Source organism: Salvia splendens, chromosome 6, assembly GCF_004379255.2.
Source record: "Salvia splendens isolate huo1 chromosome 6, SspV2, whole genome shotgun sequence".
In the NCBI taxonomy this organism is placed as follows: Eukaryota; Viridiplantae; Streptophyta; class Magnoliopsida; order Lamiales; family Lamiaceae; genus Salvia; species Salvia splendens.
Genome location: NC_056037.1, coordinates 37,865,516 through 37,882,992, shown reverse-complemented (window position 1 = coordinate 37,882,992; position 17,477 = coordinate 37,865,516). Strand labels below are relative to the sequence as shown.

At 40.7% G+C, this 17,477-nt stretch overlaps 2 protein-coding genes and 1 pseudogene across 9 annotated transcripts; 2 read left to right on the top strand and 1 right to left on the bottom strand.

Annotated features, from left to right (window-relative positions):
- Positions 1-123: 123 nt before the first annotated feature.
- Positions 124-6,220, top strand: LOC121806288 (RNA polymerase sigma factor sigE, chloroplastic/mitochondrial-like). Of its 3 annotated transcripts, none has more exons than XM_042206279.1 (7): positions 124-542; positions 770-2,897; positions 3,624-4,346; positions 4,495-4,641; positions 5,180-5,416; positions 5,531-5,794; positions 5,876-6,220. In XM_042206279.1, the coding sequence occupies exons 3-7, from the start codon at positions 3,627-3,629 to the stop codon at positions 6,071-6,073; spliced, it is 1,566 nt and encodes a 521-aa protein (XP_042062213.1). In that variant the 5' UTR covers positions 124-542; positions 770-2,897; positions 3,624-3,626; the 3' UTR covers positions 6,074-6,220. The 3 variants fall into 3 exon arrangements, with proteins under 3 accessions (XP_042062213.1, XP_042062214.1, XP_042062215.1); XM_042206280.1 differs by having other exon boundaries at positions 124-618; XM_042206281.1 differs by lacking the exon at positions 770-2,897.
- Positions 6,221-7,240: 1,020 nt separating this feature from the next.
- On the bottom strand, positions 7,241-9,448 carry LOC121809226 (annotated as a pseudogene).
- A 1,624-nt stretch (positions 9,449-11,072) lies between these two features.
- LOC121810033 (polypyrimidine tract-binding protein homolog 2-like) lies at positions 11,073-16,965 on the top strand. 6 transcript variants are annotated; one of them, XM_042210922.1, is made up of 12 exons: positions 11,936-12,014; positions 12,093-12,155; positions 12,226-12,302; positions 12,445-12,502; positions 14,019-14,081; positions 14,175-14,248; positions 14,825-14,917; positions 15,100-15,157; positions 15,329-15,433; positions 15,515-15,596; positions 16,206-16,318; positions 16,402-16,965. In XM_042210922.1, the coding sequence occupies exons 3-12, from the start codon at positions 12,265-12,267 to the stop codon at positions 16,696-16,698; spliced, it is 981 nt and encodes a 326-aa protein (XP_042066856.1). In that variant the 5' UTR covers positions 11,936-12,014; positions 12,093-12,155; positions 12,226-12,264; the 3' UTR covers positions 16,699-16,965. The 6 variants fall into 6 exon arrangements, with proteins under 6 accessions (XP_042066851.1, XP_042066852.1, XP_042066856.1 ...); XM_042210920.1 differs by having other exon boundaries at positions 12,442-12,502; XM_042210917.1 differs by lacking the exon at positions 12,445-12,502 and adding an exon at positions 11,073-11,306 and having other exon boundaries at positions 11,823-12,014; positions 12,093-12,302.
- The last annotated feature ends 512 nt before the right edge of the window (positions 16,966-17,477 follow it).

Here is a 17,477-nt window from a genome sequence, read left to right as displayed (position 1 = left end):
GAGCTATTGGATGTGGTGTTGAAAACAACAGACATGACCGATATTAATAATACTCAGAAATTTGTATTTGTGGACGATTAATAGTCACTAATACACGAGGCTCGTGAGTTTATATATAGTTTTTGGGGAATGGGCTGAAAACTACAATAAATCCACCAAAAAACTAAATTTCAAGCAAAGAACGAGCTAGTATTACATTAAAAAAATATCTACAAAGTTGACATCACAAAAGAATTAAAAGATGAAAAACAATAAAAGAAAATGGACGTCTATGTATCTATTAATCGGCCTATTTGAACTAAGAATATTAATTAAGTTCATTTAGTCTAAATACTATTGGGCCTTCTCAAAAGCCCACACTCGACCCAATAGTGGAAGATGTAGGGTTTTGCTATCATCACCGCAGTCGCCATTATCATCTGCAAACAGAGCTCCACTCATTCCCCGTCGCCACCGTCAGTCCAATTTTTCATCCCAACTGTTGCATTCGTTTGTTCACATGTTTCCGTTGAATCTTATGGGATAAAATGCCCAAATTCCAGGTTAATATGTCTATATTGCTATATCTAGGGTTTAGGGTAACATGTTTGGAGCTTGAGTTTAGCTGAATTTGAAATGGTTTGTTCTCTCTCTTTAACTTTAAGCTGATTTGAATGCGATCTGTTGCGGTAAGATAGATTTTGAATTGTTCATGTTTCTGAAAGAAGATTTTGTGATAAGGTGTTATTGTTTGTTCGTTGGTTGATTTGTGCCTAGTTTTTGGAATTAGGTCATGAAACGGGGAAACCGTAAAGATTGGACAGTAGGTAAGATGACATTTTGCGCAAGCAGGTGGGAAAGTTGGGCCTACAATGGACGTTGGTCTGCATGCATCTGTCTAGTCAAAAGCCCAAAGACTGTATGCATAGTAGATGGGGCCGTATATGTGCAGATGTGCGAGTTTTCGTTATTTTTCGGTACAATAAGGTCGTATTTCGATATTCTGGTGTTTTGGCCCAGCCCTATATGTGCTAAGGATGAGAAAAGCGTACGGATTCCACAAGCAACGAAGATCTTGCTCTGGTTTATCTTGTCGGAACTATGAACACAAAATGGGCGCAACTAACTGAAATCTTCCCCCGCACAAAGGATGACCTCTCAAATCGAAGGCACTTGGTATTGAAGATGAAGGTGTATAAATGGAAAAAGGCCGAAGAGAAGTAGAAGGAGAAGGAAAAGAACGAGTAAGTAGTGCAAACATCAGTTAAGACCGACACAACATCGACTCCTACCGACGCGCTCTTCACCATCGAAGAAGATTTGGCACTTACTTATTTTTCGCGATCCACAAAGATTGGAAGATAATATTTAAATTCCTCCCACACCGCGAGGTCAATGACCTCCAAGACCGATGGTACAATGAGGTGAAGGTGAAGATGGAGCCGAAGCTGGAGGAGCTGAAGGAGGGGGCTGTGATCATATCCAATGTGGCTAAAGAGGATCATATCAGGCACACCTACCCTAAAAATATTTTCGAGGTGGTTCTCAAGGTTGAGGTAATGGAGATTCTTCTTCCAGCGTTGTCATGTTTATTATTGATCAAATTATAACTTTCTCCGATGGTGTGAATTCACAGTCGGAAAAAATTGTAATTCAACTCTTCAGAGACATCGGGATAGTAGATTGGCTTGACCCCTTCAAGTGTGTAATTGTTTTAGCTCAAATGGGAATAAACTTTTTATTTTGATTTTATCCGGTAATGGATGATCGAATAATTGTTTTCTGTGTGCTTCATTAACATATTACTCACAGAAAACAATTATTACATCACCTATTATCGGATAAAATCAAAATAAAAAGTTCATTCCTATTTGAATTAAAACAATTGGGCACACAATTGAAGGGGTCAAGAAAGTCTACTAACCTCTTGATGTCTTTGAAGAGTTGAATTTCATTTTTTCCTATTGTGAATCACACCATAGGAGAAAGTTATGATTTGATCAACAATAAGCGAGACAATGCTGGAAGAAGAATCTCCATGCCCTCGACCTGGTGTGCCTTATATGATCCTCCTTAGCCACGTTGGATATGATCGCAGCCCTCTCATTGACATTGATTATATAGTCTGTTGACATCTCGTATACTTCTTATTAACATTCAAAGTAAAGGATATTGACATTGGTAAAATAGTCTATTGTCCCCTGAAAGAAGCGTGCCCCATACCTACTACCAAACTAAGGAATTCTTAAAACTAATTGCGATCTGAGTTGGGATAGGCTTATAGAGGTGTGATCTATTTTAACTCTTCTCTTAATTGCTAACGGCAATCAATTTAAGATCATAAGATTTTAAAGAATAAATGGTCAATAATTTGGCATGTGTCTTATATTACACTAATTCACTTCAGTTATATTTTATTATAAAATTAATATAAAAAAGTTTACCACATATTCCACTAGCTTTTATAATCCATTATTCTTTAAATTTCTTACATCCATATATGTACTAAATGTGACTGTGGGATAGAGGGAGACAGGGAGTAATATGGAGCTGATCCCACGAATGCTACCATATTATCCACAAACAATATATCGCCTTCCACTCTCAGCTTGCCACATCACACATTCACTAATCGGCCACATCATCACCTCATTTGCGCCAACTGACGTGGACACTTGCTTAACCGTCGATCTACTCTCCCACTACTTTCAGCCGTCGAAGTCTACGTCAAAGAGCTCGTGGCCACCGAAATTCAAGGAAATATTACATATTTTTTCAAGTTTTTAAGAGCCAAAAACCTCCAATTACGTTAAGCTCCTTTCCTTCCATCGCCGGAATATTCCGTCGTCGGCGAAAGATAGAACCTTCTTTTCCTTTCGCCTTCTCGGATTCCAGATCGTTCTTCGGTGCTTGCTCAGGTAGTGTTATCTTATTGGTAATTTGTTCTTTGGTTTATGCATTACTCATGAACCGGTTCTCTGTAGTTCGTTCAATTCTCGCTAGAATTGCTTCATTTTAGTCCAACGTTTCTTCATTAGCTAGTGTTCTCTGTTCTGGTGATTTGTTCATTGGTTTGTGTATCATTCATGGACCGATTCTCTGTAGTTCGTTTCGATTCTCGCTAGAATTGCCTCATTTTGTCCAACGTTTTGCATTTGCTCAGCTAGTGTTCTCTGTACTAGTAATTTGTTCATTAACGATTCGCCGTAGTTTGTTTTGATTCTCACCAGAATTGCTTCATTGTAGTTCAACGTTTATCATTTGCTATGTGAATTGTTTGTTGGAATGCATATCTGATTTGGTGGTGACTAATCTCTTGTATCATTAGTGATTTGGCGCTGACGCAAACCAGCTGAATTCCAGATGTTTTTATCAATATACGGTGGCATTGCATTTAATTAGTGACTCGTGGTAGAATTTGTATGATAGTATGATACACGAAATGAACTTCTTCGGTATCTACTGCTTCATGATTCATGAAATGATCGGGGAGAATTTAAATGTTTTCTTCCTTAGGCTAGGCCTTTGGTTTCTTCTTGTAGAATAGTGTAAATATTGATGTCTGCGTTTTTTGCGCTTGAAATTTTGGTACTTAGCTTTCATATCATGGGATTGATTGTTCAGCGATTCTCCAATTATTGCAGTGAATGTTCGGAGCTGACAGCTTTGGCATGGGATTTGTGTCTGTTTCGAGTTCTGCTGCACGAACTCTCTTGGAAGTAGGTGTAAAATATTTGCCTAATGAATCGTTATCTAGAAGACCAATAGTATTATCATTTCAAAAGGATGAGAATAAGAAGTTAGCTCTAATTACGCCTAGAGAATCTGTAGCTTTGTCTTTGGAGACAAATAAAGGAAACCATAAGAGGTTAAGAAAGGGTAAAAAGCGGCCAGAACGAGTAAATCATGTGGCTTTAACTGACCAAGCATCTCCAAGTACATCAGATTTGTATTACAATGAAACCGCTGCAAAGCTGGAGTATATATTTAATCAAAGCCCTACAGAGGCTGTCGTTGTTGATGAGGTGAAAGATTGTAGGATAAAGAGAAGGCAGTCACGAAGTATAAGGACTGGAGAAACTGTGGAGACGGAGAAAAGAACTGTTGTAAGGAATCAAAAGAAGGAGAGTAGGTTGACTCTTGAGAAGAGGATTGCTCTCAAGACGAAGAAAGCAGGTGAATCCGTTGTGTCATCTGAGAAAATAAACCAAAGAAACCATGACGAATTCGAGATGACTAATAGGCTTGTTAGGGACTATTCAGCTTCCTCTGACTTGGTTAGCTTAGACTGGAAGAAAATGAAGATCCCTCCGGTTCTTCCTTCGTCTGAGCATGCCTGGCTGTTTAAGCTGATGCAACCTATGAAGGTGAATAAACTATCTGTTGTCAAACTTAACGCTTAATGCTCAGAAAGCTACTGAAAAGATGAAGAACATGCATTTCATATATCAGAAATGTGCTATGCTACTAGTAGTATTATTTTTTCGTCTGATTACTTTGGTCTTTTATCATAAGGAAATCCTCCAAGTGAAGGAGAGTGCACATAATGATTTAGGAAAAGAGCTAACTGAAGGCGAGTTAGCAAATGCAACAAATATGAGTACTGTTCAGATGAGGAAACAATTAGAGGTTGGTCGAGCTGCGAGAAACAAGTTGATCAAGGTAACTCGTGGTCTTAACTCTCAGAAATCTGTTCATACCAAGCTACTTTTTCCACTTCTTCCTGTTATATCATGCTTTTTATTTGTTTTGGGAAAGACAAAGCTCTGATATGTGGGACTTTCGGATAAAAGTTGAGTTAATCTTAATTTTTGACCTCCAGATTTAAGAAGGCCAAAACTCCTTCGCTTTAGGGAAGTGGTGCTGGCTTAATGACACACAGTGATGGGGCATCGAAATATTTTAAGAAATAATAGTTGTCGGAATTTAGTTTTTTAGTCCCAGTCTCCGGTCGCATGTTGCTTTATGGACATAATTGGGTTTTTAAGCAATCTATATTGAAATCTTGGAAGTGAGTGCACATAGGCTATATTATATCCATATCTGCTAGAATGGTAAGTGTTTACTTGTTGATGGGGACAAGCTCAACTGTTCTGAGGCACTTTCTGGCTTGATTTGTGCTTGTTCTTGACAAATAATTCGATAAATACAGAGTACATGACACTACATCACAAGAATCTAAGTTTTTGATTTCGTGCAGCACAACCTGCGACTTGTCTTGTTCGTCATGAATAAGTATTTTCAAGACTTCTCTAGTGGGCCACGGTTCCAAGACTTGTGTCAAGCTGGTGTAAAGGGTCTCATAACGGGTATTGACCGCTTTGAGCCAAAACGGAAGTTCCAGCTCTCAACGTATAGCCTCTTTTGGATTAGGCATGCCATTATTCGTTCCATGACGCTTTCAAGTTTCACAAAGGTGTCTTTTGGCCTTGAGTCGGTAAGCTCTTTATTTCTGATAATTTTCCAAATCCATGTATTCCTCGAAGAATTGTTTTGTTGGAACATATCTATGCAGCATAAAGCATGAAATAAACTATACATCTTGGTACAGATCCGAGCTGATATTCACAGAACCAAGCTAGTGTTGTCGTTCGAACTTCAAAGATTGCCTACTAAAGAAGAAATTATAGATCGAGTTGGGATCTCTGCAGAAAGATACCATGAAGTAATGAGGGCAGCAAAGCCTATTCTTTCATTGCATGCAAAGCATGCAGTGACCCAGGAAGAGCTCATCAATGGAATCAAAGACGTAGATGGTGTCGAGGGAGATCAAAGAAGGCAACCTGCGCTTCTCAGGCTTGCTCTAGACGATGTGGTAAGTTATGGTAGAATCTACGACTGCATTTGGTGCCATCCTTCCTTTGCTTTGTGGTGATATGATTCTTGCTTGTATCAGCTCGATTCTCTGAAGCCTAAGGAGAGTTTAGTGATCAGACAACGGTATGGGCTTGATGGTAAAGGAAATAGAACACTAGGAGAGATTGCAGGAAATCTCAACATTTCTCGGGAAATGGTTAGGAAGCATGAAGTGAAGGCTCTCATGAAGCTCAAGCATCCAGCTCGAGTCAATTACCTTCATCGTTACAGTTTCTAAAGCGAACATTGCTACGGCATACACCAAATATTGTTTAGAAGTCGTCTGTAATCATAGTTAGGATAATAGTCATTTAAATCACGAAGTTTGGTCTTCTAAAGTTTTAAAACTGAATATATTAAATCACGAAATTCCAATTTTTCTCAATCGTCTTTTCTGTGTACAAACATCACCTTCTAACCATGCTCGTAAGTATTTTTTTTTCTTATTTTAATTATACAATGACGTTTTGAGCATTACTAGAGGCGTCGTTCTATACATAGGTGCGACCGTCAAGAAAAACTGAAGCTTAATGATTTAAAATTTTAAAATAAAATTTTATGGAACTAGTCAGAATTTTATCAAACTTAAAGATTGACATGAGTAGTATCTGATGGGGTGCGTACTAAACAAGCCCAACAGCAATGACGGCCCATCAGCCCAAAGCCCAAGGAAGAGTATGAGTTCGGCATTACCAAAGAGTTCGGCCTCAGCCTACAGCTCGGTAAAAGCTAACCAATCAAGCTCTGCTCTCAGGTCGGCATCAAGCTCTACTCTCAGATCGGCAACCAAAGCAGTTCGGTCTCAGTATTCGACCGAACAAGGAGTTAGTGGACCCATACAGGATTTCCACAACTTCCAACACACCCACTACCACGTGGTGTCAACTCAGGCCACGATCGTAGGCCATGACCTACGCTACATGCAGGACCTCCATGACCTCCACGACATCCACAACCATCATTAGTGGTGATGCAAGCCACGATCTTAGTTCAATGTATAAATAGAACTTAGATCAGATAGAAAAAGGTTAAGCTCTCTAGAGATAAAATATCAAATAGCAAGTCTGTATTGTAAGCCGTAGAAAAACAGATCAAGCAATACAATCTTGCCCTCCCTTCTTCCCGTGGACGTAGATTTACTTCAGTAAATCGAACCACGTAAATTCTTTGTGTCGTAGTCTTTATTCTCTACCAGCATTTACTAACATCAGAAATTCGCGGATCCGCCAGTATCCCATTATGGTTTTAGCAATACCCGCACATAAGTACCAGCTGACTTATTTTTCTCTGCCCACCTACTATACGTGTATTTGCTTTTTTCATCTTTAATTTTCTAAACTTCATTTATTGACATGATGAAGAAGATATGCAGACTATAGAGTATAGAGAGATAATGAAGAATATTTTAGTCTTGATTTGAGCTCTCATTCAATCTCAGAGACTCTAAAGTTGCATATATCATATCAGAATTTGGATGGTTTCTACAGCTAACAGAGAAGACATGGCTTCTGCTGTTTATATCAACCCAACTACATCCCGGAACCTTCGTAACCCCCCGTTGTTTCAACGCCTCCCTCGCCTCCACCTTCTTCCCCCACTTCCCCGTCCCCGAATACACGTTCGACATTATAACGCACGCCGCGGCTGAGTTTGCATCCAACGCTTGCAATCTCCTCGCCGCTCGTTCCGCCACCTCCGTCTCCATCCAAGACCAACTAGCATGCAGCAGTGTGGTCAGCACAATCTTGTCTGCTGCAACCGGCATCGACTCCGCAAATTCCTCGGCCGCACGTACCAGCCCCGACCGCCCGAGGAGCTCCACGACACACGTTAAGTGCTCCAGTGTTGGCGTTACACCGTATTCCTCCTTCATCGATCGGAAAATTGCCATTCCATCGTCTAACATACCTGCTCTTGCACAAGCAGACAAGACGGCCACGAAAGTTGCTGCATTTGGCATCATGCCCCTCTCCAGCATGAGACCAAATAACGACACCGCGTCCGGGCCAAGGCCGTGGTGCTCGTGCCCGTTGATCAGGGCTGTCCAAGCTGCCATGTTGGGCGAAAAGATGCAGCTGAACGCGTCCCTTGCGCCTGCAATGCTTCCACACTTTGAATACATGTCGATGAGGGCTGTTCCCGCACAAACGTAGGAGGAGAACAGAGTTTTCGCCAAATGGCCGTGAACCACTCGTCCCTGCTGAAGAGACCCACCATGCAGGCACACGCGTGGAGCAACACGGAAAAGGTGGACGCGGTCGGGCTTATGGACGATCTACACATGGTTAGGTAGAGATCCAACGCGTTCTCGTGGAGATCGTTGGGGTATACCCTGACATCATTGAGTTCCAACTAATCGGGCTTCCTTCCAACTTCGCCTTCTCGAAAAGATCCAAAGCTTTCTCGACCTCACCATTCCTCGAGTACACAGAGATCATGGTGTTCGTCGAGCTCAGGATTTCGAGCGGTGTCCCCATAAACAACCTCTTCGAGTCCTCAACTCGACCACACCTTGCATATGCCTTGATCAACTGGTTCGAATCTCTCACGTATTTACATGACATGTACCTACAACAAAAATTTTAAATTAAACAACATTGCTTTGAACATTACCGAAGATGTCATTTGGTACACAGATGTGACAATCGAGAATTGAATTACCGTGATTTCGTACCTCCAAACATCCATGGCATCATCCACATATTCACAGCTACAATACAAGAAAACCAAGGCACTACAAATTGAGCACTCATCTTCAAACCCTAACTTCACCACAAGCCCATGAACCACCCTTCCATTCATGAGATCACACATCTGACCACAACCTCTCACTACACAATCCAAAGTGAACTCATTCGGATCAGCCTCGCCCCCGTCTATCATCATCTTGAATGCCTCCAACGCCTTCATGCACCCATCCTCGCTCCTCACGTGCCCCGAGATTAAGGTAGTCTACTCCACCACGCCGTGCCTCGGCATTTGATGGAAGATGGCCTCAGCCTCAGCCATTGAGTCACACTCAACATAACCAACCAGCATCAAACTCCATAACAAGTCATTTTCTTCGTGCAATTCGTCGAACAGTTTCTGGGCGTCGCTGATACGGCGAGAATTAGCGTACAAGTACATCAACCCACTCCCAACAAGCTTGAATCTTTGATACCCGGATTTCAGAAGCAGCCCGTGAAGCTGTTTCCCGCTTGTCAACGACTACACCCGGCCGCATACGCTCAGTGAAACGGAAAATGTAGTCTCGTTGAGCTTGACGTCGGAGAAATGCATGAGGGAGACTAAGCCTAGAGCGTTGGTGGTGATATTCCATTTGGAGTAGCCGGTGATCATGGTGTTCCAAGAGACGACTGTTCGTTGGGGCATTTCATCGAACAGTTGGCGGGCATGATCCAGGTCTCTGTTTTGGCAACTCACTGTTATCGCTTTGTTTGTGTGGACGACGGCGGAGTCTGCAGGAGTCTCTTTCCACAGCTGGCGCTTCCATTTCCAAGTGGCGGAGATTGAAGATTGCGAATTTCTGATATTTGAGATATATTGAGGGCGAATTATTTGCATGGAGATGAAGTGTTGTAAACATGTTCAAAAAACGTGGGGCAGTGGGGCTTAGTCACAATAATGGGCCTAACAATTAGGCCCATTATAACACAATAGCTGTCTTAGGCCCAAATACATTAGAGCATCCACGATCGTGCTCTTGCCAACGAGCACGGTTGTGAGCTGTCCTAAGACGAGCACAAGAGTCCCACCATTCTATTATTCAATTTAAATAAAAACATTTACGTAATATTAAAATTCATTAAAAAAAATCGAAATAATATTACAAATTACAAATAAAATAAAAATTAAATAATTAAAATCCTAAAAATTAAAAATTACATAATTAAACTCCTAAAAAAAATACATAATTAAAGGCTAAAAATACCCCCGTGGAAGACTATTCATCCGGCAGCACTACCCCGAATTGTTTTTGGAGACCCAATATCATGGCCTCATGCGATCGAAGCTTCGCGGGGTCATAGTTGACTTATCGGTCATATTGAGTTGGGCCAAAATCGCCCACAACGAGTTGGTGGGGGTGGAGGTGGCGCATAGGGAACAGGAGCGGGAACGGGTTCAGGAGCATCGCTGGATGGAGTCGCGGTGCGACGACGGTTGACCGCCGCCTTCTTCCTTTCTTGCGGTCGGTGTTGGGAACCGCTCGGGCCGGCGTCGGGGCTACCCAAGTTAGCTCCGGCAAGTTGGCTAGCCACGTCTTCGGAGCCGGCGTCGGATAGGGATACCGACCTTGACCGTTTGGTGGAGCCGGTAGAGGAGGATGTTACGTCTCCCCTATACTTCGGATGCGACCGCGTCTCCTGCTATATGTTGAGGTACTTGAACGGCTTGTAGTTCATGAATTGGTAGGTCGACAAGGCGGAACTGATGATGTCGACCTCGCTCCCCGCCGATCGTTCTTCCAGGAGGTAATACCCCTGGAACTTTTGGATTTCTTCGTTGGTTCTGTATATGTCGTTGCTCACCATACTCTCGTTGCGCTCGATTGTTCCCTCCGTCCGGTTTTCATTGTACCGGCGACAGATGCGCCACCAATAATGATCGCCGGATTGGTTCGTGCCAACCTCCGGATCTTCGGAGATTGACAAGAACGCCTTGAACAATTGCTCCATCTCCGTCGGAGTGTACAATGTGCAGACACCTCGAGTTGGAGGAGTCGGAGTTTGGGAGCAGCTGTTCGACCTCGCTCTAGGCTCGGGTGTCCACCCGTATAGCCCTTCGGGGGCATATTGGTCGTCGATCGGGTAAGACTGGTAGCCACCCGGAACTCCCGAACTTTGGGTTTGAGGAGAGGCTGAATATTCCGTTTCCGGACTAGGAAACGGTTGTGAACCGAACTAATCGAGGTTCCAACCGTGGGAGCCCGGGGGCGATCGCCGTGGCCGGATATTGTTATGTTGTAGGAGTGGAAGAAAGATTGAGAATAGAAATGAGAGAATGTAGATGAGAATGAAAATGAGAGAATGTAGATGAGAATTGTGTAGTGTGGTGTGAATTTTTGGGTGTGAAAGTGGGTGTATTTATAGATGAAAATGTATATTTTTGGGGAAAAAATGAAAAATAAAAAATAAAAGTGAGTAGAAAACGGATATAATTTTTTTGGGAAGTGGAATATTTTTTATTATTTTAATCGATTTTTAATCAGTGCCTGCCACGTTACCTGCTTGCTGGCACGGACGTGCTCGATGCTTCGAGCAGTATCGTGCCAGCGGCGGACGAGGTCTCCGTGCCGCTGGCACGGACGGACGGACGGACGCCGTCGTGCTCGCAGTTGTGCCGCTGTTATCCTCTCCCATCCATCGAGGCTAGAGAGATAATAATCCCCCAAAAAAAATTTTGTCTTCGCATCAGCTGTTCTACGGTTCTACTCTCTGCGAACCCTAAATTCACAATTATTATATCAGGTACTCGTCGCTGATTTCTTTATTTTACCTTTATTGCCTCATTTTCAGTTCCTTCTATTCGGTTATTTTGTTTTGGGGTTTCTTTTTAGGGTTCTTAAGTTTAGGCGTTTGTATACGTATAGAGGTACTTGTTTGAGGCTTTTTCCGTTATTGTTAATTTTTAATTTTCCGTTTTTTCTGCAATTAAATTACTGCAAATTTGGAAGATCTGCTTTTCCTGGTACTTTTGATTCTTTGCGGCATTTCTTAGCAAATGAAGCTCAAGATTGCATATCGATCCAGATAGAGCGTTTGAAATAAATTTTCCTGTTTTCTTATTTTGTATTTACTGATTTATGCTTGTGAACTGAATCGGTGGCCATATACAATTGGATTAGATGCTTGCTACTGACATGATTCGCAGCTTGGATTTGAGTGTTTTACATTTCTTTATGAACTTTTGAAGTCATGTAATATGGTTCATTCGTTAACAACATAATTGGATTTGAAAAGTTTTGCAATTTTTTTTTATCACAGTGCGGAATGTCATCAGTTTCCAGTCAACCGCAGTTTCGGTACACCCAGCCTCCGTCCAAGGTTCTCCATTTAAGGAACTTGCCATGGGAATGTACTGAAGAGGAATTAGTCGAGCTGGGGAAGCCATTTGGGAAGGTTGTCAACACAAAGTGTAATGTTGGAGCAAATAGGAACCAAGCTTTTATTGAGTTTGTAAGTCTAATTTTTGCTCGTCTATGAATTCTTGTTAATTTCTATGATCTGATGTGGTTATTATTAATTGTTTTATAGGCGGAACTTAATCAAGCTATTGCTATGATATCGTATTACGCATCATCATCTGAGCCTGCTCAGGTACGAGGGAAAACCGTCTACCTACAATATTCAAACAGGCAAGAAATAGTGAACAACAAGACTACTGCAGATGTTGCTGGAAATGTACTCTTGGTAACAATTGAGGGAAATGATGCGCGTCTTGTCAGTATTGATGTGCTACACTTGGTAAGCAATTAGCATCCCCAGCATAAAGTCGAAGCATGCAAATTTGTGGCAATATAAGGATGTTTTGTTTGATATTACTGTGCCTAGAATGTGGTATGCCCAGCTTAAGCTTTATTTGACAAGAGCCTGAATGAATCAGCAGGAACATGCCAAGGAAATATCTTCGATGGCAGCTTATTGCATTGGGAGAAAGGGCACATGTGTGTTTGTCTTCTTTCTCCTTCCCTAACACTCGCTCTTTCTTCCCTTCCTCCACATTGTGATTCTATCCCTAGCTTCTTAAGAATCTCAAATATTTCTTTTTCCCCTTTTCTTTTTGGTACCTTGTTATTTAACTTCATAGTCGGTGATTTTCTCTTTTACCATACATAATAGTATACATCTCTAGCATTTATGTTTGGTGTGATTGTTCATGTCTGTTGTACTTAATTGTTGTTCCACTTTTTTGTAGTTTTAAAAAGGAGATCTCTCTAACCATTTCTACGAATGTTAATCGCTAAAAGAGTGTCTGAATTGCAACAATGCAGAAAACTGGGACTAACTCAATTTCTTTTGTGATGTTGTACCTTAGATTTGAGAAATTATCGGAAATTCTTGCTACTCTCTGCAAAGTGGCCCAGTGTTGTCAAAATGTCGCTCGGGTCGCTCGGGTCGTCTGGGTCGAGACCATCACCGCCCCAACATGGGTGGGTTGATCGAGATACAGGGTCGCTGCTGGGTCGCCTGGGTCGAGTGGGTCGCCTGGGTCGAGTGAGTCGCCTGGGTCGCCCTAAGCACATGCTATCTCTGATTTCTCAAATCTCTCACATGTTTTCTGACTCTCTCAATCACAATTCTCTATATATATGCATGCATCACATCAAACTTTTCAAACCTACTTTCTACACTTTAGAATTCGGCCTCTTCACTCCTAAACAAATAAACAATTCAAAGATCTTTTGCTGCCACCCTTCATATATTCCTTTGTTTTGATATTTTCAGACAATGGTTTCAATTATTTATTGTGTTATGACTTATGAATTGTTTTGATATTTTGATCATTTCTATTTTCCATTTTATCTCTATTCACATGAATTGCGTCTACATTTATATTATTTGATATATTATAAACATTAGAGCAATATATTTATTTTATTTAATATTAAAAGGCAAAAAAATTAACCTAGCTCTCTCGACCCTGTCAACTCGCCGACCCGCGACCCGAATTTTCACCTCATCGACCCGGTGCGCCCCTCGACCATAACAACACTGAAGTGGCCTTGCAATTGTCCAGCCTGGATTTTCCCAGCATTTTAAAACATGGCACGAATTTGACACTATGCCTGTTTTTGTATATTATTCATAATACAATGACCCTTCTTCACTGTTAGGAAGTTATTCCATGGAGTTCATAAACTGTTACCCAATCCTTTACTTCCTTTCACTATTTTTCTGGTGGCCCTGCACTTCTCTGACATGAGAGCTTTATTCCTTCCTGTTTCTTTCATTGATATATCTCACTCCGTTCTGTATACTTTAGCTGGGATTTTATTTATTTAATCATTAAAATTGTGTGTCGTCGCTTGTCACTGACCTTCCCTTGGTAAAAAATGTTACTTTTCGAATGTTGAGGATGCTTCTTTCTTTTTCATTTGTTGATGTACGCTACTTATTATTTCAATTAAAATGAATAGTGTACTTTTCTGTTGAATATATTTATTCTTGTTTGTTTTTCAGGTATTTTCAGCCTTCGGGTTTGTTCATAAAATTACTACTTTTGAGAAGACTGCTGGGTTTCAGGTATGGATCTCCAGTTGATCTTCATTTCAATGGCATTGTTTCCTTAATGGTTTGTGTCAGTGCCATAACATCTATCGCTTCCTCCGCCATTAGGCTCTGGTGCAATTTTCAGATTCAGAGACTGCGACTGCTGCCAAGGATGCTCTTGATGGGAGAAGCATTCCAAGGTGATCTGGGTTTTTATATTTGGCTTGGGATCTACAACTGTGCTAAAGGGGTACTTGCGTATTCCTCACCCCACTCTACCTCTCACTCTTTAGCCATTTCTTGTTACTATACCTTTAATTGGAATGATTAACTTTATCTTTTCTTGGCCATTGGTGCCTTACTGCAATGAATATATTTAAGATGGCTTCAGTGTTTAGCGTGGCAAGTGTACTGAATCAGTGAGTAGGGATTGGAGTTGTTGACTGGATGTCCAATACATGCGAAATATTGACATCAAGTAATTTAAAAATGTATAGCTTGTTATGTAACGACCCTACTTGATTGTATCCTGGGCCATGGCCCTGGGTTCTTACCTACTTAGCTTGTCTCAAGAGATCACATTGTTCAACATGTAGAATTATTTGGGACATAACTTGATTCTATAAGCCTGCTACCCACGTTCTTCTGTTTGAAGTATGTAGAAGTTATTTTTACACTCTACCTGTGAAGAGTCTGTTAATATGTGTGTTTTATAAGTAATACATGAGAAGTGAAGCATTTCACCAATTTTCTGCTTCTGTCTTTATTTTGGCCAGTTATTTGATTCCAGAGCTGGGGCCGTGTTCTCTTAGAATAACATATTCTGCGCATACAGACTTGAGTGTAAAATTCCAGAGCCATCGTAGTAGGTAAACTGATTTTTTCTTTTATTTTTCCCGGCTGCATTATTGTAGACCAAATTGTATTATTGTATTGGTTTCATAACTTCTATAAATTCATATACAGAACATCTTATTTATTTGATATGATCCCTTCTCTGTTTGAGCTATTTTTATATGGCATTCTTATCTTTATGCTATGGTTAATTTAGGGACTACACCAATCCTATGCTCCCTGTTGCTCCGTCAGCTATAGACGCAAGTGGACAGGTAAATTATTTGCATGAGCTGATTCACTAATATGTTCAAATACTTTGCTCCTTAGTTTTTGTGGATGGAGGTATCTGAGTGATATGATTGATGTATATACCGTTTCCAGTTTCTGCTCCTCCCTTTCTCTTTAAGTTTCAATACTGAAATTACGCTTCTACTTTCTTTCAGTTTAGTGTAGGAGTTGACGGGAAAAAAATGGAACCTGAGAGCAATGTTCTACTTGCTTCCATCGAGAACATGCAATATGCAGTTACCTTAGATGTCTTACAAACGGTACCCGCCTTGAAACTTGAGAAAGCCTTTACATTAGTTATTGGATCACTCATTACTGGTGGTAATTTATTTGTACTTAAGGTCTTTTCATCATTTGGGCCTGTCCTAAAAATTGCCATGTTCGACAAAAATGGTGGTCTTCAAGCATTGATCCAGTACCCAGGTAAGATGTGGATTTGGCTAGCCACAATTTGTGCGTTTTACACTTAATTTGGTCTTATAATGAAGTATTAATTGTGTTTTAACTTTTAGAATATTTCAAAAAATGTCTCAAACTGCTGTTTTTTCTTCAAATGTTCCCAACTTACAGCGATTCATATCGTCGTAGTCTGAGGTAGAATTTTTTTTCTACCTCAGCACATAAAATGAAGTCGTTTTAGAAAAAAATATATGAAATTGTGTCCTCAACTTTTAGCATATTTCAGAAAATGTTCTCAACTTTTAGCATATTCTGGAAAATGTCTCAAACTTAACTTTTAGGGAATTCCATAAAGTGTCCCCAACTTTGATTGAAAAAACTAAAGTTCGGGGACGCAACAAAATATTAACCCATACTACTTTTTTGCTAAAACGTCATTTCATGTGTCGAGGTGAAACTTTTGTAAAGTGGTGCTTTTTATGGACTATGCTGAAAGTTGGGGACACTATCAACCTATAATGAATACAGTAATTTCTTGAAAACTACGAATTAAAAACACTGAGTGTTTGATTTCAAGGGTTCTACCTTTTTGTCCTTGCTTCATTCCTTCATAAAGTATTCTACATGCTGCAGATGTCCAGACCGCTGTCGTTGCAAAGGAGGCTTTAGAAGGACACTGCATATACGACGGAGGATACTGCAAGCTTCACATCTCATATTCTCGCCACACTGATCTTAGTATAAAGGTGAGACTCGTAAAATGTCAATTCGAACAGAAGTTGTTCTTTCAACACTTGTGCATTGACTCCAAACCTAATTATGTTTTCAGGTTAATAATGATAGAAGCAGAGACTACACCATCCCAAATACTCCAGGCCTAAACTCTCAACCCTCAGTTTTAGGACAACAACCGTATGCCGGAGGCCCAGGCGGTCCTGCTTACAACGGAACACAATATGCTCCAGGTCCTGATCCTCATTCAACGGGCTGGAACCCAGCGATGCCTCAGCAAATGCACAACTACCCTTATGGAGGCCCCCCGCCTATGAGCCAAGGGGCAGTACCTCCTCACCTCCAAAATGGGCAACCACACTCGTCTCCAATGCGCCCCTATCATCATCAATAGCATGGTTAGTAAATCGTGATGCAAGATCACGGGAGCTCCAAGCAATCTTTATCTGGACATGGTGGTACTGTACTGTTTTGCATATCCATGGAGTTGCTTAAAAAGCAAGATTCTGCCTTGATGGCTGGTGTTCCATGGAATGTTGACTATCATTTTTTTTGAGTTTTTTTTGTCGAGTTTGTCTTGTAGTAATATCTATTGATGCGCATCTTAGTTCAACTAAATATAAATTCAAAAGAGCAAGGCAAGTGCAGTTTGGGGTGGTAATTGATTGGGTAAATCTGCTTCATTGTGTGCTAATAATCTTGATATTTGTATTTGAATTTCTTTTAAGTTGTCTATTTACCCTATTGCTATCATGGTGACTTGAACCCCTCCGACTGAATTGTTTTATGGGGATTGGGGCTATGTCTCAGCTATTGATCGTCACCTTGATAAGCTATTGTCTCACCAAACTAGCAAATTAGACGCAGGCGTAAATTCCTCCTTTTTGGTATTCAATTTATTAGAGGAGAAACATGTTATCAAGCCTATTCTCACACCAACTAGCTAATCAGGTGCAACTTCTTCATCAAACGAATTCCTCTTTTTTGCTCTTCAATTTATACTACGTTTTATCAAGCCTTGGTAATCTATTGTCATACCAACTAGGTAATTTGAACTTACGCGAGAGCGTCTCTCACCATCTTCATACTCTTATTTTACTCAACTAAACATGAAATTTTCTTTCATATAAAATAAAATAAAATAAAATAAAATAAAATAAATGATTTTATCTC